Source organism: Zootoca vivipara, chromosome 7 (genome assembly GCF_965207765.1).
Source record: "Zootoca vivipara chromosome 7, rZooViv2.hap1.1, whole genome shotgun sequence".
Lineage (NCBI taxonomy): Eukaryota > Metazoa > Chordata > Lepidosauria > Squamata > Lacertidae > Zootoca > Zootoca vivipara.
The window spans coordinates 34,625,814-34,653,236 of record NC_142590.1 but is presented as its reverse complement, the minus strand read 5'-3'; the positions used below and the strand labels follow the sequence as shown (position 1 = coordinate 34,653,236).

General features: G+C 41.8%; 1 protein-coding gene across 1 annotated transcript; it reads left to right on the top strand.

Annotated features, from left to right (window-relative positions):
- Positions 1-1,435: 1,435 nt before the first annotated feature.
- On the top strand, positions 1,436-26,957 carry UBE2U (ubiquitin conjugating enzyme E2 U). The gene is made up of 11 exons (XM_060276843.2): positions 1,436-1,647; positions 1,747-1,850; positions 5,738-5,819; positions 7,365-7,457; positions 9,109-9,206; positions 10,432-10,558; positions 11,986-12,055; positions 15,308-15,396; positions 16,813-16,894; positions 24,441-24,538; positions 25,755-26,957. Exons 2-11 carry the CDS (start codon positions 1,767-1,769, stop codon positions 25,880-25,882), a joined length of 951 nt encoding a protein of 316 aa, XP_060132826.1. The 5' UTR covers positions 1,436-1,647; positions 1,747-1,766; the 3' UTR covers positions 25,883-26,957.
- Positions 26,958-27,423: the final 466 nt, after the last annotated feature.

Below are 27,423 nucleotides of genomic sequence, written 5' to 3'. Positions count from 1 at the left end.
GCTCAAACGCACAACACAAAGTACTCTCATGCACACAACATGCACACACTCTTCCATGTTCAATAAGGCGCAACAGAATGGAGATGAAAGTTTCTATTCCTCGACTACAGATGTGCAAAAATACCTCAGAAAGCATGCAGGCATCCCCAAACTGCGGCCCTCCAGATGTTTTGGCCTACAACTCCCATGATCCCTAGCTAACAGGACCAGTGGTCAGGTATGATGGGAATTGTAGTCCAAAACATCTGGAGGGCCGAAGTTTGGGGATGCCTGGATAGAGCATCTTGCCCATCTCTTCCTCGGGTCATATTCTATGGTATGTGTGGGAAAGCCATGGTGTGTCAGTTGCACACCTCTGCCATTTTGCCCTCGTGTGTTGCTTTCCACCATGAAGCTCTGCTTAACATACACTTCCATCAGGGCCGGATTTAGGTTTGATGAGGCCCTAAGCTACTGAAGGTAATGGGGCCCTTTATATGTCCAGCTGTCCTTTGTCAACAACAAATTGTCACTGTTTTTTTGTGTTGAATATATGCTATATGGTAATTTATGGACCTAATAAAGCCATTTGTACATGTTGCCATGCAACCAGTCCATGCAGAATGTAGGCACCCAATATATAGAAATGAGCAAACCAGTGATATTTTATGGAGCAGGCTAGCAGGAGGGGCCCATGACTTACATCATAGGAGCCTATACAACACAAAACACTATTGTTGTTGTATGTAGGTTTTATTTTATTTGTGTTTTTTTTTACATTTTATATTTTGGAAATGTACATCCAGGTTTTTTCTTCCTTTACATTTTTGGAGGGCCCAAGAGAGTGGGACCCTAACTATAGCTTGTTTAGCTTATATAAATCCGGCACTGACTTCCATACAGACCCACACCTGGGATCTGTGCCAGGACTTGCTCTGAGGCACCAAACCTGCTCTTGATGAGCTGGAGCCCTTAACCAATCCCCTTGGCTCCTCCTCCTGGAATCTCTGCTTCTGCCCCACAACAGGCATCTGAGGGATGTGGCCAAGGGGGTTCATAGCTGCCAAGTTTTCCCTTTTCTCGCGAGGAAGCCTATTCAGCATAATGGAATTTCCCTTTAAAAAAGGGAGAACTTGGCAGCTATGAGGGGGTTGGTAAGGGAATGACATGGGCTGCTTAGCCCCTTCGTGTTGCCTCCACGCCCCATAGCATTTAAAAGCACTTGCTTCCCCGCTCCCTCCTTGCTTTGTTGAATGCTTGCTACGTTTGGGGAGCCTTCCCGCTTCTGTACTGTAATCTGATCCCAGCAGAAGTTGAAGAACTGTAGTTTCAAGGTCTGGATGAAAGCCTGCTTATGATTGGAGGTAGGACAAAAGAGCAAACAAAGGCTTGTCCTGATTGGTTGGGCGAGGGGAAACTAATGAAGCAAGCCGAGGGAAGGCACGCTGCTGTTGCTAGGTTACATTCCATACACAGAGTATGTCCTAGTTCTTGCTCTGCTTTTGTAGTTTCCTCTTCCTATGGGTGCTATCTATGCCTGTAGCTGACCTTCTATCTAAGAATAAGAAATGAATCAAGGTTGACTTCTTTGCTCTGCCATCTGCCTTTCTTAAACAAAAAAAAAATTGCCGCTTAAAAGCTCTTCTATCTCAGGATTGCTTTGCCAGGGTAACTTAGTGTTTACCATTATTTGCAGACCGCAGCTGCATTCAATTCAACAGTTTGAAAAGGCAAAATGTTCTAACCTTTTATTTTTGTGGTGTTTAGGACAGATTCTGTGGGAGACCATGAGTAGTACTATTAGTATGCACTCGAGAGCTTACTTGTTGCTGGAAAGAGAGTATATAGAACATGAAGAAGCCAGGATCTTTGTGAGTATAACTGGATTTCCAACCTCCCAACCACTACAACTTTGTTTACAGTGGTCAAGATCAAGACTGAAGTATAACTCTGTATCCATCATCATTATAACCCTCCTCATCGTTAATTAATAAGGAATGTAACGTCTCCTCTCTACTGTTCCATAAATCAAGAGAATTATTATTATTATTTTAATTCCTTCCTGTAGCACCTTAGAGACCAACAAAGTTTGTCATTGGTATGAGCTTTCGTGTGCATGCACACTTCCAGATATCTGAAGAAGTGTGCATGCACACAAAAGCTCATACCAATGACAAACTTTGTTGGTCTCTAAGGTGCTACTGGAAGGAATTTTCTATTTTATTTTTTGTTTCGACCACATCAGACCAACACGGCTACCTACCTGTATCTATTATTTTAATGTTACACATGGGAAGTGATATGCTGCTGTTTAAAAGCCTAACTGGATGAAGCGGGCTAGAAATATTCTAAATAAAAAACACAGAGGGAGGGCAGTTTATTATTATCTTTTTAAAAAAAAAATATGGAAGGCAATATATGAGTTTTGCATTGATTTGAAACCAAATGATGAAAAATGTTTCTGACTTGGATCCTAACTGATCCTCTGCATATAGAGATGATTCTTCCATTTGTAGAGGTGAGAAGGATCTAACAGATGCTCCCACTGGTGACATTTTTTTTGCCAATATGTGTATGTGTGGCTGTAATTGTGTTTTGTTTTTGTTTTATGGGACGGCATTCAATTTCATTGTACTATGTACAATGACAATCAAGTATCTATCTATCTATCTATCCTTCCTATACTGCCACATATGGTGGTTCAGAGAGTCCCCCAATTCTCTGGAACAGTTTTTTGAGGGGCAAAGGGGCTCCAGGGAGAAGAAATGAGGTCAATGAAAGTCACCTCCCCATTTCTGCTGGCTCACAGGATGCTCCAACTGCAGAACTTGAGCTTCTGACCCTTCTCCCTCTTTTCTCTGAAAAAGACCTACTGTAACTTTCTCCCTCATACTTCTTGAAATGCTGGGAATTAGTTTACCAGCGTCTCAAAGCTTCTCTGCTAAAATGCTTAGGATGGTGCATAATAGACCAGCCCTTCTCTCCATTTCCTAAGAATAAGGTTGCCATCTTAAAAAAAACTTCATGACAGGCAGAAACCTTAGCGGTGCAGCCTTTTGCAGCACAGCAATGGGGTGACGAGGAACGTTTTGCCTGTTGATCACTCAGCAGTTAAAAACATAGGAGAGCTAACCTGTGCCAACCCCAAGTGAAAAAGCCATAGAGTGACCCTGCTGCCATGTAGGGGTTTTCCAGCAATGCCAGAGCAGTAGCAGCCACCTAGCCTTCATTTATGTGGGTACAACTTCTAATACAGGGACAACTAACCTTTCTCAGCTCAAGGGCTGCATTTCCAGGGGGTCCATGTCAGTGATGAGAGGAGACAGAGGCAAAAGTGTACAGAATACACCTCTCCCTCCCTCCACCTCTCTCCTCCAGGCAAGCAAGAGGCATTATTACAGTATAGTGTGGTGGTTAGTGTGGTGGGCTTGACTGGGGAGCCCCGTGTTCAAATCCCCACTCAGGCATAAGGTTCCTTGAGCTAGTCTCTCTCATCCTAACCTACTTCACAAGGGTGTTATAAAGAGAAAAAGTGGGGAAGGGGGCAACTGTGTGTGTACCACTTTGAGCTCCTTCTAGGAGGCAAAATGGAATATAAATGCAATAAAATTTTTAAAAATCCAACCAGAGAAAAACACTTAAAGGTCACAGTGTTGGACCATTGTGGGGTGATGTCAAGGAAGGGGGCATGACCAGCTGAAAGTCCCAAGAGCCAAATTGAGAGTCCTCAAGGGCCACATTCAGCCCCCAGGCCTGAGGTTCTGCAATCTTTTCTAGATGACATCTGTCTCAAGAGACAATGGAGTGCACCTCCGGGGGTGAAGTCGAACCATTGCATTAGCAGCTCCGAAGTGACTTCCCCGAGGTGCAAACCTGGACTGCTTGTATAGAGGTCCTCAGCTGCCCAGATGACAAGATAGCCTCACTCACTGATGTGGTCCAAAGGAAAGCAGATCAATACATTTGGCACCAGCTTGGCTGCAGGAGTCTCCAGAAGGAGACATACAAGGTGTCGTCCAACCATTTTAGGGACTCAACTCTGGATTTGTGTAGGGTTTATTATTTAGCCTTTTCTTTTCTCAAAGATATCCCATAAGGCAGCAGAGGCTTAGGATCAGAGTTTTCCTTCTCCTAGATGGGCTACCTTTCCAGGTTGATGAACCCCATCTTCCCCCAGTAGTAGCCAAGCAATTATTATTTCCTTAGTACAAGGTTACATCCTATACTATTTCTCAGTGCAGGGATGGGTTTTTATTATCTATCCCTTTTAGGTTTTTTCTGGGGGGAGGGGGAGTAAGAATGTTGTATTGAGAAGATGATTTACATGCTGTCAGGGTTTGTTGTGACTACTCTTGAGTAACGACCGTCAACATGCTTGTCTTTCAGACGTTTTTATTGGTGCACATTATTTACAGTATAACGGATTGCTCATTTCATGTCTACCTGCTCGAGTCAGATTCCTGCACTAAACTCTTCCGCGTTTTTGACCAGCATAAAAGTCTTGGAACTGAGAAGCGCCTCCCTTTCCTTCTCTTTCTCAGTTCCGGCGTCGGAGGTACTGGTCTTCTGTCTGCCCTACTCCTGTCCACTCTTTCCGCCTCTCTCTCAGAGCCTTGGCACGCCTTCTCCGTTTTCTGACTCACCCCTTCAGACCCCTCGCTCTCATGACTGCTTGGAGACGGGCTGCTTCTGATTAAGGGGGGGGGGGGTTCTCTGTAATCCCTCCCCCTTACACATACCTATCCTTAAAGTAATATATTTAGAATAAGGAATGGACTGTGGAACAGTCTGGAGTTAAGATGAACACAGAGGAATGAACCAAATACAGTATGTGAGTTGTGTTGATGAGTTGTTTTGCTTGGGTAGGAATGAAGGGAAATGGTGGGAGAATGCATAGTGTGAAATATTATTTTATCTAAAACATCTGTCCATGGAAAGAATAGATCTTGCAAAGAATGTGAATTCCATCCTTTCCCTAGTAGGAGGCAAATAAAGATGCATATGATAGGAGACTTTTAAATATTGTAAACACCCCTTGCCTGCAGGGGAGCATGCCCTATCAACTCAAATGGATCTATATATAATAACTAATTTCACGAGTGATTTAGGCGAATTTATGTGTGCATAAAACAGTATGGTGATATATTTAAACTGCAATAAAACAACTTACAGACATACTTTGAATGAAAATGTACACATTAACTCTCTCTCTCTCTATAAAAATTAATAGCAATACAAAACCATTATTAAAGTGACCATTACATAGGCTATCAGCATTCTGTCTGTGTGAATGGAGCCTGTCCAAATGCTGGATTTACACACCCCCACCCCAATCTTCTCTTCCTCTTTCATGTGATAGGGAAGGAGATGGGAAGCTTCTGCTTCTAATTTTAAACTAACTGCATCTGAACCCAAGGAACTGGGGTTAGTTTAAGTTAAGGTTAGTGAGAATAAGCCAGAATTAAACTGTGGTTTCAGATCCTAGTTTGTTGTCACTAGTCATAATCTGATCAAACCACAATTCACCAGGTTCAAACATCACAGGGAACTCTGGTAAGTTTAAAATCAGAAGCTTACATAGCTGCCAAGTTTTCCCTTTTCTCGCAAGGAAGCCTATTCAGCATAAGGTAATTTCCCTTAAAAAAAGGGAGAACTCGGCAGCTATGGAAGCTTATGATCTCCTCTAGCACATGAAAGGAGAAGTAAAGTGATAGTCCCATCAAGTCTGAACTGGGCTGCTTTCATTTTCTTTTCTCAGGGCATTACTGTTGCTCCTGTGGGAGACAGCTTGATGGAATGGGTAGCTGATATTGAAGGCCTGAAGGATACCTTATGGGAAGGTAGCCATACTGTTTCCTATGAATGTTGTGTTGCACTGCGATATTGCACTGCCAAAATGATTACGAATGCAATGTTTTTAATGTGCCGTTACTACTGCTTGCCAAATATTTAACCCTTTACATATACAGTGAGGCAGGGAGTATTTGATCCCCTGCTAATTTTGCCCGTTTGCCCTCTGACAAAGAAATGACCAGTCCATAATTTTAATGGTAGGTTTATTGTAGCTATGAGAGACAGAATAACAACAGGAAAACCCCCAGAAACCCAGAAGACAAAAGTCAGATATTGATGTGCATTATTATGAGTGAAATAAGTATTTGATCCCCTATCAACCAGCCAGATGTCAGGCTACATGGCATCTTCACTATATGTAATGAGCTGAGATTAGAAGCACCTGCTGCAAGGTAATCCCAGCTCATTACAGTACCTGTTCAAAGGACACTTGTCGAGAGTCCAGCAGATTCCAAAGTATCCACCATGACCAAGACAAGACCAAAGGGCATTAATATGTCTATATCTTTATGTAACGAGTGGAATAGCATATAAACTTTAAACATAATGAATTTTAGCTCATTGCTCTATTACCGGTATTTGCTAATTCAGAGGTGGCCATCCATACAGCTACCATCCCCAACCTGATGCAGTCTAGTTGTTTGGGTCTGCAGCTCCCATTGTCTTTCACCATTGGCCATGCTGGTTGGGGCAGAACAGAGTGGTACATCTGATAGGCACCAGGTTAGAGAAGGGTATCTTAGAGGTATAAATGTGACACTATATGCATCTCTCTAAATCCCCTGATGCACCTTAGGCTCCTCCTGCCCATTCTCTTTCTGTTCCTGTCATCTGCTTTCCTCTCACACATTTGAAGTCCTGATCACCACAGCAGGAGAGGGAAGGAGTGGGCAACAAGACCAGGAAGAGAGTAGGGCGGGAGGAGCTGCAGCTGCCTTATCTCCCACTGCTGCATTAGATTAAAAGGTTTGCATCCGGTGCCTGCATTGCAAAGTAGCAACCTTAGCTATAAATCTTTCAAAACATATGTCAATATAAGACTACAGTCTGCATGCTTACATGCAAGTTACGCATATTGATGACAGCAGGACTTATTTCCAAGTAAGGTAAAGGTAAAGGGACTTCTGACCATTAGGTCTAGTCGTGACCGATTCTGGGGTTGCGGCACTCATCTTGCGTTATTGGCCGAGGGAGCCGGTGTACAGCTTCCGGGTCATGTGGCCAGCATGACAAAGCCGCTTCTGGCGAACCAGAGCAGCACACGGAAACACCGTTTACCTTCCCGCTGTAGCGGTACCTATTTATCTACTTGCACTTTGACGTGCTTTCGAACTGCTAGGTTGGCAGGAGCTGGGACCGAGCAACGGGAGCTCACCCCGTCGCAGGGATTTGAACTGCCGACCTTCTGATCAGCAAGCCCTAGGCTCTGTGGTTTAACCCACAGTGCCACCTGCGTCCCCCTTATTTCCAAGTAAATGCATGCAATTTGGGGCTACGCTTAGATGTTCTGATTTATTTATTTATTGTACTAGGAGCTGAACTCCAACTATCGTTAAGGTACACTGAAGACTACAACAGAATCCCTCCAAGCGTCACTTTCAACACTATTCCGTTCCATCCCAATGGTAAGGATGGCATTGATGGTAGTGTCCTTCCATGGTGATTGCTTAGCAGCAGAGGCTAGGTGTCCTTGACCCAGTTTTGATCCTAGATTTCAGAGTGGTTCTACTTCAAAGTGCTTTTTATCAGCTACATATAATTCAAATGCTAAAGCCTTTTCTTAAGGATAGGAATCTATTGACTTGCTGCATTTCTCTCAGGTACTTAGAGCTGCATTTTAGCGTAAAAACAACCCTATAAAGTGGGCTTGCCAAAACCAGGCAAAGCTAGCTGTAGTCATTACACCAGTTGTAGCTTTCTAATAATTATCTACTTGATAGTTAAACTTCTAGTGTAGAAAAGTGTTGTGAACATGTACACTAACCAGATGAGGCAGAAACATTGTTGGTTTGTGGACAGTCTGATCTGGGTTGATTCAGATGCAGTTACAGTCCTGCTGAAGACACAGTTTCAAACCTTGGGAGTCGCCATTGATCCTGCACAGTTCTTACAGTCCAAACTGGCAGTGATGACTAGGATTGTCCTTTATGAGCTTCAGCTGGTACTACAATTCTGCCCTTTCCTCCAAATCAGACCTGACCACTATAATTCATGACTTGACTTGACTACTGCTACTGTAGTGCTGTGCACTCTTTAAAGGCATCTAGAAATTTCAACTACAGTGGTACCTCGGTTTACAAACAGTCCCGTTTACAAATGCCTCTGTTTACAAACGCTGCGGACCTGGAAGTGTTTACATCCGGGTTCCACAGTGTCGGATACGCATGCGCAGACGCTATCTGCGCAGCTCACACATGCGCAGAAGCGATCTGCGTGCGCAGAAGCGCTCTATCGGCGCTTCGCGCAGCGCGGAAGCGTGCCTTCGGGGAGTGAACGCCTCCGTTTATGAACGCCTCCGTGGAACGGATCACGTTCGGAAACCAAGGTTCCATTGTAGTACAAAAAGACTGCTAGGTCTGTGGTTGTTGCCTGTGGTCAACCTCAACTGGAGGTAATGGGTCACATTTTTAAAGCACTAAATGGCTTTGGTACCTTGATGCATTATGTATAGCTTTCTTCCATATGGACTCTTTCATGTACTTTTTAAGTATCTGAGGTCTTGCTCCATTCCCACCCCAACAAGCTGAAGTTTGCTTACTATATAGGAGAAGTTCCTTTTTTAGTAGTAGAGCAGTTTCCATAGAACTGGATCCCCAGGCCAGTATCACTGCCTCCCTTTAGACCCACAGTTCAGCGTATGTCTTTTTAAAGAGGCCATTGGTGCAGTAAATCTGTTGTCTTTCTGATTTTTGTATAGATTACTTCTGCTGATACATTTGCAAACACTTTCAATTTTTATTTAACGGTATTTTATTTCTGGTGTTGTGTACTTTTTTGCCTTGTTTGTTCATTGCTATGTTGTTTGTTCATTGCTATGACAATTTTGTTAGTCACTTTGAATTATTTAATAGAAAGCTAGATACAAATTTTAAATGAAAAATAACTCAGATCTTTAGATATCTGCCTACCTTTCTTTTGTTGTCTAGCTGTAGGGAATAAAACTTATCATAGCCTGTCTAGCATAATTCTGATACAATACAAAGTTACAGCTGTCTTATTGGCATATAAGTGTATGAATCTCCATTTTGAGCATTAATGATTTGTCTTCCATGCAAGTGGACCCAAAGACTGGAAGACCTTGTGTGGATTTTCTAGATGATCCTACCAAGTGGGACACCAAATTTACAATGACTAGTATCCTACTTAGTATCCAGGTAAAGAAAGAACTGTGCAAAAAATAATCTATCTTACTTTTCTTTTGTTATCAGGATAATTGGGGTCTGATGCCAAGATCCAAATAGCTTACTTAGGTTCATGTACTGTAATAGGTTTGCATGAGTCCAGTGAAGTCCCTGCCACTGCTCACCATTTGAAAATGTGTTCACTCTCCCTCCCATAGCACAAACTGTTTATGAAGCTTCCCTCCGTTTTAAAAGTTTCAGAATCAGTCTGCTGGTTAGTAGGAGAGAGAGCCCATAGGGGGGAAAGTATAGCACACATGCAGCAGCTTCAAAGAATTGTTTTCTCAGTAGTTTTTGGATTCCACTCACAGTATTGATTTCAAACCTAAATTGTATTTGTATGAAGCAGGAACCGTTATTCATATATTTGTTTCATTGAACGCCATAGCAGTTTGCTATTGATTTTCATAGTCAAAACATGGAACCCAAAAAGAAAGGAAATCTGTTTAAATCGAGAAGTAGTTGTTGCTTTGGATGTAATATATCAGCAGTTTTGTACAATCTCATTTCTTTGGCCCCATTTTTCAACTAAGGTATGAAATGTGAAACTCAATTCACATTTTCATTTTGTTCATCTTTTGTTAATTCACCTCATTTTGCTCATTTGTATTTCAATTATGTTTCAGACAGAACTTCAGACAGTTCTAATGGTGAACATGAATAGCCCAATTGCAGCTTTTACTAGTTCTATCTTTCAGATGTTAAGGCTCTTTCTGTCACTCTTTCACAAGCAAACCAGTGTGGGCAAAGTAATCAACATGGCTAACTTTCCATCATGAAGTTTTGAGTGTTCTGGGACAAAATGTGCCTACATTTCTTTGATACCGTGCAAAGACACCCAGCTGAATCTTGTTGGGGACCCCTTACTGCTGTAAGGAAGTTGAGGCTGCAAAGTCGCTTCCCTATTAACTGGTTTAGCCATAGAGAGATCTGGCTCACTCCACTGCCCCCCACCCCCAATTACTCCTCAGCCATGGCAGTCAGAACAGGAGTGGCATAGTTGAGGCAAACAGAGCAGAAAGGTGGGAGGTGTAGGCTGACCTTACTGTTTTCCTTCTGCATACACACATAGAGCAGGATTTGCCAAAGAAGCAAATGTTCGAATCCTTCTTTACAGTCATGAAATGCTTTTACTTTCTCTGAATTCTGGTGATTCATAAAGCTTTATAAACTGCTATACACATGTATCTTCCTGCAGGTTTTGCTGTCTAATCCAGTTTTGGAAAATCCAGTGAACTTGGAGGCAGCTGATTTGCTGAAGAACAATTTTCCCCAGTATAGGAAAAAAGTTATACGGTGTGTCAGAACTAGCCAGCACCTAGACGGTAATAAACCTCCATGCTTTATGCTTTTAGTCATAAATATATTCTTTGAGCACCATAGGGAGTTTTAGAAGAACCCGTTTAAATGGCTTTCTTAAAAAACCACTATTTTACACAAGGCAGTAAATTTTAATTAGTGTGATTGGCAATGTAACTTGAGTATGGGTTCTCTAGGCAGATCTGTGATCTCACAAAGCATATTTGCCAGGCAGTGTTCAGAGGTGATGCAGAGGTCATGAGCTGGGAAATTAAACAAGGGCGACACTGGAATAGGAGAAAGTTAGAGTTGTTAGCCAGTGATTTCTTTAGATGCCACATTTACCCCATGGCATCACCCACAATGAAAAGTAACCACATAGCAATGCCACTATTTTGCTACTACTTTACATTAAGGTTTGAGCCCAAGTAAATATTGACATTGGAACTGAGATGTATCCTGCACTTTCCGTGTATTCTGATTTCACCTGAGCAGATCAAAGATGTAATATAATTCAGACTCGTTAAAATATGTGCAACTATAGGCCACATGCACTGGACCTTCAAGAGCAGCCTTTCTCAATTTTGGGTTGTTGGACTACAACCAGGACTTTTTTTCAGCGGGAACTTACTAGAACTCAGTTCTGGCAACTCTCTCGTGGGTTCCAGCACCTCCAGTCATTCTAAGAGAACGAGGGAGGCCTTCACGGTGAGTTCTGGCACCTCTTTTTCTAGAAAAATAACACTGACTACAACTCCCATCATTTCCTGCCAGCATGGCCAGTGGTCAAGGATGATGGGAATTGCAGGTAAAGAACATAGGGGGACCCAAGATTGAAAAAGGCTGAGCACAAGGGTGCTTTGGTCTTCATATGGCAAGACCCTATATGAGCATTCTTTCCTTGAGGTTGTGTTTGACTGGAGGATGCAGTTCTCAGCTGGGGTAGTTGTAGCATTATCACTACCGGTATGCAACAAGCCTCCTGGGTCAAGACATCATTTTTATTCCGCACCTGTGATGTGAATGGGTTTGTTCAGACAAGTTAGAACCTGTTCAGATCTTCATTGACCCCATACAATTTCCTATGGGTTGGTACTAAGTGTGGGGCAGCCTCAAAAGCCAAACAGGATCAAATGAGGCACTTGTTGCACATGGTATGTAGACAATTTGCCACTGCACTTTGAATGGTCATGGCAGTACTTCTTCAAGCTGTGGTGATTGTGCAAACTGCAGCAGTTGCATGTCCACCTCACACTTGCAAACACCAATTCACAGAACCATTGCATCCATGTAGTTTTGGCCAGATTTTGAGACCACTGCATTCCTGTGCACTGGGTTCAACTGCATCTGAACTATGTATTAGTGTGCCCTTTGGGGAGCATGATAGGATTGTAAGTGTGCAGAACATTAAGGATAAGCAAATCACATATTTTTAAAATTGCTCTTTTTATAGCCATCAGTTTGGCAAGTTCTCTCAGCATATTCAGGCGTCCCCAGGAAGATGAAGAATATGGCCAAGAAAGGTAATCAATTATGATTAAGAAGCTGTAAATGGGCCACAAAAAGCTTCCAATTTTATAACCATCCAAATTAGGGTAACTGTATAAATTAACTCCTTTTGTATATTTCTGGTTGATTGGTTGGTTGGTTAATTGGTTAATTAGAAAACTAGTAAGCCACCCTTCAGAAAAAAATATATATCAGGATAACAATAAAATGATAGAAACAATAAAGATATAAAACCTCTGTAAGTTGAAACAGTGGAAAAAGCATTAGAACAAAACCATAAATTTTTAGCAGGATGGATAAAACCATAACAACAACAACAACTGTTTATTATGGCTGAGTTTGTGTGTAACAGCTAAACCATGATTTAGTGTTACATGGACAAGCCTCTGCAAGCCCAAGTGAAGTCATAGGCTGAAATGTTCCCCACTCCCTTCCATGTGAATGGGAGAAGGATTGAACCGTGATTCAGGATCACATTCCACAATTAATTGCTTGTCACTACATATTGTTACAAAAGTAACTGAAAACACAAGAGGGTCTGTAGAAAAGGTGAGCTTTCAGATATTTTGGACCTGTTATTTAGAGCTTTAAACACTAGTGTGAGCACCTTAAATTAAGCTTAGAAATGAACCGGCAGCCAATGCAGCTGTTTTAGAGGAAGGTTTATACGAAATCTAATGGCAACCCTATCCAGTAACCTGGTCACTGCATTTTGAACCAGTTGATGTTTCTGATTTGTCTTCAAGGGCAGCCCTACATAGAACACATTGCAATAATCCAGTCTGATAGTTACCAGAGCATGGAATACTGTGTCCAAATCATCTCTGTCCCAGGGGGGCCATTGCCAATAAACCAATGTAGCTAGAAACAGCTGAGCCACCGAGGCCAGCTGGGCCTTAGGTGACAATATTGGTTCCAGGAGTACCCCCAAGCTACAAACATGCCCCTTCCAGAACTCCATCCATTCCCACCAGAATTTCTGTGGTAGAAAAATATTGGGACAGTTTTATGGGGCAGGAGAGCAAAAAGCTTTAGAGTTGAGGGTAGTAGGAAAGTAAAGAGGTGTCAGCTTTGTTATTAGTGGCTGAAGAAGGTTTAGAGTTGAACAGTTTCTCACAACTTTAAACAAAGAAGGAAGTATAAAGTCTTTGAAGAGCAGCTGCTAACATCTTAGAGGACAGCAGAAGCAAAAGCGGAGGAAAGAGCAGGGCAGGAACATCAAATATACCAAGAATAATGATGTTCTTTGTGCTCAAGATTCTTGTCATTTTATAAGATAGTACGTTGCTGATCTCCTTCCTCTTGAATTCTTTGAAGCCTGCTGAAATATGGTAGTAACACGCCCAGAGGGTTTTTTGGAGCTCCTATACATGGCTCCCTCTGTTTGGCTTATTTATAAAATTATGCTGCTGCTTTTATTTTTAATTATTCAATTATTTGATTTGGTGATAGGCCTATTTTATTGAAGTATGTCCAACATGAACAAAACAGTGAATAAGACACTGAACGCCCTAGGCACTAAGCTATACAAAGGCTGCATACAACTCTGCCTGCTTTCTCATAGTGTCCCTCTGCCAGAGAGAGAGAGAGACCATCCTTTTTTCTTCATTTGCACCAGACAGAAAGTCAGGAAAGAGCCCGCTGCCTAGCTCTCACCTGTTTGATTGAAGGACACGATTATACTTTTCTTTAAACACAGCACAGCATAGCTTGCTTCTGAATTTCTGAGAAGCCATTACCTGCCCTGTGTTATAGCCAAGTGTGTTGGTGTGTTTCTGACGACTTTATCAGAGGAAGAGGGAAAAGCTTTCAGTTTGAATTTCAGTGCAGCTCTGGGGGGTCTTTAAATGCAACTGTTAGGGGTGAAAATGTAAAGTTTCAGTATCTTTATAAAGTCCCCCTCCCCACTAATTTTTGGCAGCATCATCACTACAACAACAACTCACAGAGCCAGCACAGGCAGTCTCACAGCCATTGCACCCAGAATGTTTCTTTCTGTGGAAGAACCTTCTTGGTCCTTAATTCAGCAAAGCAGGTGGGGCGGAGTCTAGGTAGGCCTGTGGGATGCTAACTTGCCTCTCCCATGCTCATTGTCTGAGGTGAGGATAGTGCCCTGATCTTGTGGCACTATCTACTTCATGTGGGCTGTCCCATCACTTTACAGAAACTGGACTGCCATCTCTCAGGGAAGCTTCAGTTGTATGCTGCATTACAGATTCTCCATTACGGATCCTGCATTGAGCAAGTGGCTGGACTAAATTGCCTCCAAGGTCCTTTCCAACACTGGTTCTATTCTATGACTCAAAATACATCCTTTCCGTTATTTCTGATATAAGATGAATTCAGTTCAGTTTTTTAAAAAAGAAGACCAGATCACAGTTGGGAGTTAATTGCTTTTCTTTTTTTATGTGATCACTTTCTACAAACAGGATCGTTTTGAGAAGCAAGAATATGAATCCCATTTCCCATAGATATTGGCATCCTGCAAAAATTTAAAAATGCTACCACATTTAAAAAAAGAAGAAGTCTGGATTGCTAGCAGCCTGATTCACACTGACTTTGTGAGTCGTGTACAGAGGAAAAAACAAATTGAGAAAAAAGTGGTTGGTTCACGTGAACTTACTTTGATAAACACATCCCTAATATGAATTTTTAAGGCTTATTTCTCTTGATGTTGTCCTAAGCAAGTTATAAGGTCATTTATCTTAGTTTTTGGGCAGGAGATTCATACAAAGGGATTTGAGAAAAAACCAACCCAGCTCACTCAAACGGGGTGCAAATATGTAGGCTTGTGTTTCCTAGCACAAGGCAGAGGGCCTTCTCGGTGGTGGCGCCCGCCCTGTGGAACGCCCTCCCATCAGATGTCAAAGAGAAAAACAGCTACCAGATTTTTAGAAGACATCTGAAGGCAGCCCTGTTTAGGGAGGCTTTTAATGTTTAATAGATTATTTTGTTTCATTTTTCTGTTGGAAGCCGCCCAGAGTGGCTGGGGAAACCCAGCCGGATGGGCAGGGTATAAATAATATATTATTATTATTATTATTATTATTATTATTATTATTATTATTATTATTATTAAACTCATACTGTTTGTCTTTGTGTGGAAAGTGAGTAGTAAGTAATGTACTTTCAAGCCTCGTTTTTCTTTTTCTTTTTCTTGCTGATTCTGTTGCTTTGTAGAACATTCTGCCAGAAAACCTGTGTCAGATAGCTAATTGCATAATCCTCTCTGAAAACTCATCTTTCTCCCAAATTTATATTTTCAGATATGTTGCATCCATATCATATGAAGAATATTACTGGACATGGTATAAATTGGCCACATCAAAAGCTGCAGACGAGTTTAAAAGCCCAGGTAAGCTGATGCTTTTGGTCTAGCAAAAACTAAAGATAGCAAGCCTGATTCTGATCTTGTGCTAGATTTGAGTAAGTGCAAGGGCTCATTCTCATGACCTCCCAGTACGGCAGCTGCAGTTTTAAGTCAGGCCACACAAACTTTCAGGAGCAATGCCATTCACTTAGGAAATTTTTGAATGAAAGCTGGCTCATGACTTTGTGAGATTTTGGGTAGTCCTATTAAAGGTACTGTATTATAATATTGTAGCTTCTGGAGCAGTTGCTTTTTTTTGTTATGGACAAACGTAGTTACCTTCTTTTTAAAGTTGTATGTATGTGCCAGTACCACATGAACAATTCATCATGGTTTGATATTTTTCACCCACCGTGCGCTCTTCAAATGCTCAAGTGATACGTAGCAGGAAGACTGGTGCAGTACATTGTGTCACATGAGGCAGACAATGGCCACCACCCTACCATTTCCCCTACCTCTGCTGTCAGTTCCCCCCCTCCTTTCCCTTCTGCTGCTACCACTGTTACCCCTTCCTTGCCTCAACTAGTTATATTAAACTTAACTTCAGGAGTGCCAGCTTAGCCCCCCAACCATGGGTGCCCAGGGCTGTGGGTGCCACGCAGTGTGCATGGCCCTGGCACTGGAATTTGTGGGTGCCCAGCCGCTTCATAGGGAATTTTGTTGGTGCTTGGGCACCCAAGGCCCCAGGGAGCTGGCACCTATGCTTAAGTTTAAACAGAATTTCTAGCTATTACTGCCAATCAATGGCAGCACAGATATTCTCCCAGTCACCTTTTTCAAAAGACTTCACTCTATGGAAGGACCATCGCCCTTTGTTCTTCCTCAGAGCATGGTAGGGGGAAGAGGGGGGCGCACTGAAGCTTCTTGCTGCTCTGATGCAGCAGCAGGGCTGGTGGATAGGAGACCAGTTTGCCATTTCCCCAAATAGAATTTTTGAAAACTAAAAACAGGTACACAGAACAATTCTAATAATAAGTTAGAATTTAAAATAGCAGCAGTAATACAGCGAGGCATAGAAGTCACCAAAAAGAGTCTGTGAAAATTGGTTGTACCCTGTCTCCTGAATAATAAAAGATTGGTGGCTCAGTTACTCGCCAAGGAAAGGCATTCTACAAGTGGGACACAAACACTGAGAAGGTTGTTTTCCTGGTTGCTACCTTCCTAATGTTGTCTGGCAGAAACACCCAGAGAAGAGATCATGAAACATGTCTTAAATTCACTTTTGAATATAGGATTCATGTTGCTCACTGAAGATTTCCTTTAGCATTCCTTCAGCTTTCATACTACCGGTGTGCTGAAAGGCATAGTATGTTTAAGGATCAGGCTTGTTGTTCAGACCCTTATTGTTTCCACTGAACATAACTGTTCTCCTGTTGAAACTGTTGGCAATTATCTTTCTAGTGTTTGAAGACCCAAACTTCATAGGAAACCGCTATGGATGGAGGGCAGCAAATGTGGACAAAGGACAATGGGATGCTCTTACGTAGGTATCTTAGGAAAATTCAAATTGTGCACACCTAGAAGCAGCAAAATATGGTGCCAAATTTGGGGTCTTGGTGTTGTAGTGATTATATATGCAAAATGTCTTTGTGAGGGTATCCGCAGTAAATCAAAATGTATGCTTTGCATTATGAAGCCACAGGGTCAAGTAATACAGAATCATGTAGCAATAATAATAATAATACGGTGTAAGCAATGAGTTCATCTTTCTCTTTTGTGAAAGTTTAACAGCTGAAAGAAAGAAAGAAAGGGTGTTTGAAGCAGGGGTTCCCAAAAGTTCATAATGCTGTTGTTCAGAATGCAAATTTGTCTCGCTTATAATGCTCAGATGTATTATGAATTCAGCATTGTTTTCCTGAGAGGCCTTCTCTGGGTCAAAATATAAAAGGAGATTATTATTATTATTATTTATTCCCCGCCCATCTGGCTGGGTTTCCCCAGCCACTCTGGGCAGCTTCCAACAGAAAAATAAAATAATCTATTAAGCATTAAAAGCCTCTCTAAACAGGGCTGCCTTCAGATGCTTTCTTAAAATCTGGTAGCTGTTTTTCTCTTTGACATCTGATGGGACGGCGTTCCACAGGGCGGGTGCCACTACTGAGAAGGCCCTCTGCCTGGTTCCCTGCAACTTGGCTTCTCGCAACAAGGGAACCGCCAGAAGGCCCTCAGTGCTGGACCTCAGTGTCCGGGCAGAACGATGGGGGTGAAGACGCTCCTTCAGGTATACTGGACCGATTATGGATATGCATGAGCTGTAAGTTTTTAACTGCTCTTCAAAATTTCATTTCTATTTTCATCCCAGTCCTAGGTGCTGATTAGAGCTCAGAAAGGGTTATATGAAAGCTGGTTTTTACTGTTCCAGGGAACTATGCAGTTCTTAAGTTACAGCACATCTCAAGGCAGCTCCTGAGCCTTGGGAGCAAGGGAGCTCAGCAATCATTGCCTGTCCAAATGAGCAAAACCTTGAGAGGGTCTCCTTATAATTTCTTTCTGTAAACACTTTCATTAGTCCATGTCACCCTAGTTAGACTCTTGGGGTAGGGTTCCTTCATGTCAAGTGGCTGCTGAAAACTCATTGAAAATATAGGCACCTTTTGACAATAGTAAAAGCAAAAAGAAAACTGAAATGACATGTTTGACTCAGAATTAGTTTTGGGGACAATTCTCTTTATTATTTTGTCCAGTGTGTGTGGTTGCTGCCTCCTAAGTAGATTTAAAATCTTTGTGTCTGTTTGGGATTGGGAGAAGAGGCTTGAATTTCAAGTATGCCTCTGATACCAGGTACTGGGGATCGTGAGTGAGAGAGTGCTATAATGCTCATGTTCTGTTTGTGGTCTTCATACATCTGGTTGGCCACCGTGAGAACAGAATGCTGAATTACATAGGGCTTTGGTCTGGTCGGGCCCTTCTTATGTTCTTAATTATTTGTGGAAGACTATCAAGTTGCATCTGGGACCCAGGTGGCTCTGTGGGTTAAACCACTGAGCCTAGGGCTTGCTGATCAGAAGGTCAGCGGTTCGAATCCCTGTGGCGGGGTGAGCTCCCGTTGCTCGGTCCCAGCTCCTGCCAACCTAGCAGTTCGAAAGCACATCAAAATGCAAGTAGATAAATAGGAACCGCTATAGCGGGAAGGTAAACGGCGTTTCCGTGTGCTGCTCTGGTTCGCCAGAAGTGGCTTTGTCATGCTGGCCACATGATCTGGAAACTATACGCCGGCTCCCTCGGCCAATAATGCGAGATGAGCGCGCAACCCCAGAGTCGGTCACGACTGGACCTAATGGTCAGGGGTCCCTTTACCTTTACTTTATCAAGTTGCAGGAGGCCCATACCTCTCCCTATGGATCTCCAAATAATCTTACCTTTATTTGTTTTTGTGACTCAGTTCAGTGTTCCTTTAGTTCACTGGCTCTATAGATAATGGCTTTTGGTGGCATAGAGGACTAAATGGGCAGTATTGTTTTGCTGCCTTCAAACAACTGAGTATCTGAGAAATAAATTGTCAATAAGTCTACCTGTCACCCAGCCTGGCCCTCCTTTGTTACACATAATAGTTACTGCTTCTTTTCTGTCTCTAATCACTGATCTTAGTGCCTCTGTATCACCACAAGGAGCATCATCAGGGTCAGGATGCAGCACTCAACCAAGTAAATTTGCATTATTTCACATTTTGTCTCACTAAGGAGAGGAGGAGTGGACAAGGAAGTTGACTGCTAGTGGATTCCTGTGATTTCCCCAATATTGCAACCAGCCCTCCTTTAGATGCTACTTATTTTTCCTTGTCATTTTCAATACTTGCATATGACAGGATATGTAGAATGGGCTGGTCCTGGGGCTGTGTGGGGAGTGCATCCTCATCCTTATAAAGGCCAATCGTCCAATATTTTTTTTGAACTTGGCTCTGGGGACAGAGAAGTGTGTGTATGTGCATCCCTGTCCCTCTGACCCCAGAGCAAATAATCAGTCAGTCTGATTATAATATCTAAAGGTTATAGGATAGGTTATACCCATATGGAAGAATCTATTTTACCTGACTTGCGCTATGTATTTAATGTACCGTATGTTTTGAAACATGCTGAAGAAGATTGCAACTAATTATTTCTTATATATGTTTATATATACAGGGCAGGGAAATGCACTTTACCATATAGTTTTGCCCACAAACTCACAGAAACTCTATGAAGATCTAATTTGAAGTTCAAATTGAAGGAAAGCAAACTATGCGACTAAATGAGTTTATTTTTCTTTCTGAAGAAACTCGAGGAATATAGGGTTAATTTTTCTTTGACACAACTTCCTTGTTTTATTTCCCTAACAGAAGTTCTTTGTGTTATGCATTTGATAATTGCTTCATTATGTAGCACTACAGCATCCTACGTGATCCAAGAAAACATTCCAAAAAACTGAGAATGTCCTTTTTGACCCATCTGTCCATTTTTTTACTTTAAAAAAAATGCAGCATGAACAGGCTGGAGCTGTTTGAGAAAGCAGCATTTGCTGTGAATCAGAGCAGCTTTCTCATGTTAACTTCATAGGAACATGAAAGAAACTTTCTATGATCCCCACCACCCATTTGAATTTGCCTGAGTGAAATGGCCACCTCCCACTGCCATCTGGCGGTAGGAGGAGACAGACACTTTCTAATCCGGTCTCCTTTTTATCTGTTGCTTCATTTGGTTGGCAAAAAGCTGATTCCCCTACCTATTGTGTGTCAGGATGAGGACGGCAGCAATCCAGTTTTGCTTGTAGTGAAAAAGTTGTCTGCATGGCTGACCCGGTTATGCCGCAGCATAAAGCAATACTTGAAGGCAGAGATTGGCATCTGAATGGTGTAGCAAAGGCATCTTAGAATGTTGTCTTTTGCAGGGAGGTGCCAATTGGGTTCTGCTTCAGGCAGGAAATGCCTTAAGGTGGCATTGGCTGCAAGGGGAGCACTTCATCATGAGCAGAGATATGTCATAGGCATCTTGAGCTAAGTGCTTAAAAGCAGTAATCCAGTACAGGCTTCTAAGTAAGCTCTGCTCAAGGATGAAGCACTCAAGCATGTATTTTGAGTGTTTTGCTAGTATATTGACTATATTAATTTTATACTATGTATTGTGTATAATGTATATACTGTACTGGTAATAAGATATTAGATTTTTTTTTAGGAACATAAGGCACTCCCCTGACAAGTAAGATCACATCTTAACATGCAGAAATGGGAATGGGAATTTCCCCAAAGACATACTTGTGCACGTGGCCCTGGATTTGTGCTATTTCCTCTATGCAAAACAATACATAATAATAAAAAACTTGTATTTATATCCTGCCCTCCCCAGACAAAGTCGGGCTCAGCGCAGCTAACATCAGATATATAACATTGGTATAAAGTCAAACAATAATTAAATTACCTCCTAAAAACAGGTCAAAATCAAATTAAAGTCTAATTAGATTGCTTTCTGCAGGGTTAGAGTTGGGAACAGTAAGTTTGAACATTTGCACTTTCCCTTTTAACATGTAAATTTGGATAGGAAGAAAAGAGCACAGTGATAGTCATAATTTCAGCTCCGCTAAATATACCAGTAATTTTATCTCTGTGATTAAAGCTGAATTCATAAAACATTTTAAAACAACACACAAGGCTGTTTTTATGTAGCATTTGTTCCTACAAACTGTGGTGAGAATGGTCAGCCATCTATTTTGTGGGCACCACTGCAAATTTTGCCTGTAGCAGTTTCAATGGTGTAAATAAACTGTTGTCTAAAGGCCCTCATTTTCTGGAGGCCCTGTGCGCTTAGCCTTGCCATGGTGGACTTTCCATAGCTGTTGGGCAGGATGAGAATACCATTCAGCTCACCAAATAGTTGGAGCCTATAGATTACTGTCTCTCAGTGCAATTACAGTTGCCTTGCGGGGTGGGGTGGGTTTAAGTTGATAAACACATGTTAAGTGGTCATCCGATTTCACACACAGATACTTCATAAAGTACTTAGGGCAATGCTTATTACTGAACTAGTCTGTACTGCTGAATGCAAGCTTCTGCTATGTGCAGAGCTCTTCTGAATTCTGCAATTAAAAGGAGTTGTTTGAAAATAAAAAGCTTCACTTACAACAGAAACTTCTCTCTTTTTGACATCACATCTCTCATAAGCAACATTATGCACCAAAATGCTTTCTAACCATAGTTAGTGACTGATCCTAAACATTTCTTCTTTCTGGGATATCTCCTGCAATGACTGGGTAATATCCCCAGAACACTAGTGTGTTGTCATGTGTTCTGACATTCTGCAGGTGACATTCATGAGCAGCTTTTGCAAGTTTAGAAGGTCCTATGTTAGGCAACTGGTCTTTCCACAAGGAAGTATAGCACAAGGAAGTCAGTTTCTGCCCCATGGTCATAGCGGGAGCAAGAAATGCTGAATAAGGTTTTACAAGGAGCTGTGGGTTCATTTTTTAATAAGCTCCCATTGAGTACTGTGGGACAAAGTTGGCTCCAATTGGTGACATTTTGGGGAGTGAGTGGTGATTACTTGAGAGAGAGCACAGGGATTTTACCAGCTTAATGATCATTGAAACACTTTGAGCATGTTGTACATTTTTAAGAAACTCCCCTTGCCATTCTTTGTGGAAATCTAAACCATTTATGCCCCCATGTGGATGAAAGGAGAATTCATTTCACCAAATTAAGTTTACATTTAATTGAAAGTCACTCTCCCCCCCCCCCCTTTGTCAGTGGGAGCAGGAGAATGGATAAATCAAGAGTTTATACAGACTTTTCATTTTTCAGAAGATCAAGGGGCTCCTGAGTTGATTTCCTTCCAGGTTATGCATTGTCAGGAAGTAGAATTTGAGTTATGAGTTATGACACAAGCAAACCACAAATCACAGTGGACAAAACAGATTTTCTCCCACCAGAAACCACTGAAGCCAAATATATGAATTTAGTGTATGTGTGTTAACTTTTGTGATTGTCAAGGACATCTGTTTAACAGTGTCACAAGACTCAATCCCCTCTCTATGCCTGAACAATACTTTTACAAAAAAAATAAAAATAGGAACCTGTAAGGCTAATACTAAAGCATTTATGTGACCCATTTAAAAGAACGAGAGATTCAAGGTTAACCGCTCCCCATTGCAGCATTGCTCTGCAAATAATTAAGTTCTTGCTAACTTTTTTTAAAAGTGTATTTCCATTGAAAGATCTGTTTGCCCCCTCTGTAGCACTGGAGAGTATCTAGTAATGTTGTCTAATTTTAAGGAAGGGGTGAACGTGGTTCCAGAATTTGGGGGTGGTATTGATTTAAATTTGCTTTCATTGTGGCTGTATTGGTACTCTGAGCAATCCACCCACATGATTGTGTGGGTAGGCAAATAATAATAATGATAACTGAAAAATTAATCATATTTACTTTTTAGGGGACCAAACAACACATGTTGTGGGAGATCTGATTGGATTTCAAAGTGTCGTTTTCCATGTTTTGTCTAGTCTTTTTAATGTTACCACTCTTCTATATTGTTTTGATGTGTACGGATATAGCTTTTCTAATATTACAGAACTGTAATATTTCTTTCTAAGGTTAGGTCTGTTTTAGCTGCGACAGTCAGCAAGGATAGCCAAAATGCCCTACAGATGTTGTAGACTGCAACTCCCATTGGTCCTGACTATTGTTTATACTGGCTGCAGCTGATGTGAGTTGTAGTCAATCTGCAGAGCATCTGGAGGGCACCATGGTGACTACATCTGGTGCATATTTCCCTCTGCCACAGCCAAGGCAGATAACTAGAGTTATTCCACTGGAATATATACAGTGTTCAAGTATTCAGCTTTACATCGCATGCTGTCTGTTGCTCAGATTCTGATGTGAACAACTGCAATTAGTATAGCAGAAAGCATCTTGTTAATAATGTTTTTTGCTCTGAAAACAATGGTGCAAAATGCAAAGAAGCAATGTGAGCAGAGCGTTAAAAATAAATAATTTCTGGGAATTGTGTTTGCTGTTGTGAGTGAGAGCATGTAAGGTGATGAGGCACATGCATTCTTGTCCGCAGGAGTCCATAAGCGCATGCCTGGGGGTGTGGGTTATCCTGCCAATCCTACTTCAAAGGGTCTCTTTCATGCTTAGCAGATAAGAACCTGCTTTGTTATCTTGCTGAAAGTTGGGCAAAATGCTAAATACGTATCTTGAAGAGCAAAGCCCCAGTCAGGACCTGCCCACACTTTCATGAGGCAAGCTGAGACAATTGCCGCATTCAGCTGGGGGTGGCAAATGGGTGCCCCCAAGACCTCTGCTTGCTTGCTTGCCTTGTGGGTTTAAGTACAACATCTAGGCCAGGCACCCCCAAACTTCAGCCCTCCAGATGTTTTGAACTACAATTCCCATCTTCCCCGACCACTGGTCCTGTTAGCTAGGGATCATGGAAGTTGTAGGCTAAAACATCTGGAGGGCCGCAGTTTGGGGATGCCTGATGTAGGCGCAGTAGCAAAGCAGCAGTGGTGGTGCAGGGGCTCTCCCAGTCACCTTGCCCAGAATGCCTTGCTCTGAGAAAAGACCGCTTGGCCCTTCCTCAGATCAATGTAGGGAGGAGGTGGAGAGGGTGCCAGTGCTTCCACCATTAGCATGGGGGGGGGAGAGGGAGGGAAAGAGGATAAAGGGGGGAAGAAGGAAGTGGAGTAGGTGGCCATGTCAGGAGCTAAAGGAAGAAGATAAGGGAAAAGGTGGCACTAGTGGCAAGGAGGAGGAGGCGTTTGGGCAGAGGTGAGGAGGCTGTGGCCACTCACATCAAGCAGGGCAATATCTTGTGCCAGCATTGCCCCCAGCTGTTTTTGTTTTTGTGCATGCTGAAGTGTTTTTTTTCAGATAAGCATTAACTTTGAACTATTCTGGAGCCCTAACCTGAAAGCCATCTGCTACAGATAAGATTAACTGAAAATCAATTACGGTAGGTTTCTAAGAATTTACTTCTGGTACTGTAGCAAACAAGTCCATGTTTCTGTTCCTGGCCCAATGTTCAACAGTGCTCATTTTCTTTTTGGTTCTTTTTCATTTCAGGCATCGGTTATTAATCTCTGAGTTTATCAAAAATCAAAAGAGAGAAAGATTGGTAGAAAGCAAGAAAAGTCACCCTACTCTGCCAAGCCCAACTCCAGGTACTTCTGAAACTCCCAAGATTTTTGTTTTTTACTTTTTTTGAAGCGACATGTGTAGGCAGAAGAAATAGCCAACTTTCCCTGAAGTAATTGGGACTGTTGCTTGTGAACTTAGAACTAAATGATTATATAATATACTATATAATAATATAGCCATCTCTTTTCACTGTTGAAGATCATGTGATTTAGATGAATGAAAAGGTGTATGGGTGTTCCACACTTCCTTCTTTGTGAAGAGCATTGGGGGGGGGTGTCCTATAAGGGCTAGGGCAAAATCCTCCTATTTTGCACCAAACTACTGCTGCACAAACATGGAGAGTTGCATTTCCAATTCCTTTCTGGATTTCTGGATTGCACCAGGAACGTCAAATGAAGACCTTCCAGGTGTGGCTTAATGCTTGGAGGGCTCATATCCTGGCTTGGAACAGTACGCCATCACAGAAAAGATTGATCTGCCAGATTGAAGAGATTTCCCAAAACTTAATTATCCATCACTGACAAATGCTTATCAGTCTTCCCTGTAACACCTCCAGAGGATGATTGCACATTCTCCCTAGGCAATCAGATCTATGCCCCAGAAATGCAAGACAGGATTCTTCCCATAATATGTGGCTTAAATCATTGTTGCCACGCTGCCTCTTGTCCTTGCATGAGTGGCAAAGGTGAACCTCAATCTTCCCTGTGAGTGCATTTTCAACATATGGAAAATGTTATTGTACTCCCCTTTAATCATATCTTCTGTAGCATAAAGATATCTGGTTTCCTCTTGTGTACTATCTGCATGGTGGGCAGATTTCTATAAAATGTGTTAACTTTTTCTGTAAAACCCAGCATGTAAACATTTTGAGCTTACACTCTACCTGATGGACTTTTGCATAAACAAAACAAATTTTATACCTAAAACAATAAATATTAACCCAAATCAAAGGTCCTACCATCTTAAGCCATATTCCCAGACACAAATAATTATATACATATTATTTCTCAAATGATCATAAAAGTGACTTCAAAGTAACTACGGTACCATACTCCTAATATACTAAAACACCATTTGAGTTCTTTGAAATATAAGAAAATTTCTCTAGCACATGTGTTAATATACCACTTTTTTAAAAATTTAAAAACCACAAATGTTGTGCTCCAATTTACTTACAGTTTTACCCCAAAAAATTCATTTATTCTCTTGTTTCCTTTTGCATAATTCGTACTATGAAAGCATCTGTATCCCGGATTACTTCTGGTAGAGTGTCTAAGAACAGGAGCCAGGATGAGGAGCAATGGGAGAAGGAAGCAGAAGATCTAGTAATGTGGTCTGCGAGTCTTGAGCACATGAAATTGGATTAATTTCAACTAATTAAACTATGATCACTAATGTAATGTAAGGTTGAGAGCAATATTGTTGTTGCAATAGAATCAAATGTCCAGCCATTAACAAGAACCCCCTACCCTGTACAGTTTAATACGAAGGAGACCACCTGCATATTAACTGTGCATGTTCTCATAGTCAAGGGTCCTCTGCCTGAATCACAGCCCCCAAAGTTCTGTATTATGAGGCTGTGAATACTGACAAATTGATGAGCAGAGATTGATGGTGGGTCACATAAGACTTGGTTGGGTTTGTTTTTTTAAGTGTTTCATTATAGATAAAGACTGCAAATGAAGTGCGCACACTTTAGCACCAAGTGGTGGTGCTGTTGTTATTTATTTTAATACCTGAGCATATAGGTATCTATGTGCAGGGTGCTTGACGAAGTAAAGACAGAGAAAGGGAAAACAAATGAATGCAGAGATAGAAAGGGGAAGAGCATGGGATTGTTTCAGTTGCACGTACTTAAGCTTAGTTAGAATGGAGTATGCTGACTAGAGGAATGTTCCAAAGACTTCAGAGTTTAGAAGAACCTGGAACCTCTGGCTTTGAGTACATTAGTCAATTTTCATCTTCTACAATCTTTTGCTCCATAGATGATAAAACATGTAGCACCAGGTCACTTGCGGCAAACTTTCAACAATACCTTCCAGCCCCTGTGACTCCAGCAAAATCCCTATTTATCTACGTGTACTTTGACATGCTTTCAAACTGCTAGGTGGGACCGAGCAATGGGAGCTCACCCCATCATGGGGATTCGAACTGCCGACCTTCTGATCGGCAAGCCCTAGGCTCTGTGGTTTAGACCACAGCACCACCCGCGTCCCTTAATATATATATTAGTGAGCATAAATGAAGGAGTATTAGCTTGGGAAATTGAGAAACAATTTCATCGTTGCTACTATTTTTCTTCAGCAGGTTAAGAGCATAATTGAGGATATCCATGCTTCTTCCACTGTACCCTTGCCAACGTATTTCCTTATCTAATAATGACTTACTAGCTATTCCTGACCATACTATTGGTTAGAAAATATATTTTCTCTTATTACCATATTCCATGTCTCTGTTTCTTGTCCTCATATAACCCATGTGCTCTGAGGCACAGCCCTCTTTCTGCTTTCAGCTCAAAATCAGATGCCTGGATGTGTATAACACATTTGGGCACAGCATTTACCAGCCACACAAGCCCCAAACACAGAATATATATCAACCTTTGCATTTGCCACCCATCAGCCAACCATGATACCAGACTCTTGGTATCCTTTCCCACTTCTCCACCATATGACAGCCAAGGCAACTTTTTCTGTCCTTAAAGCCTGAGTCAGTGTGCTTTTGCCTGCTGAGCTCACTTGACTGCTCTTAGCCACTCCCATTCATTTTGATTGGGTATGTCCAGGTGCCTTGTGCCTTAAGGCTAGTGTCTGAGATCACAGTGTGATTTGATGAGCATTGGAAAGGAGACAGAAGGGCGAGAGGATGACATGCATCACAAGATGGGGAAGCTTTTAATGTTTGACGT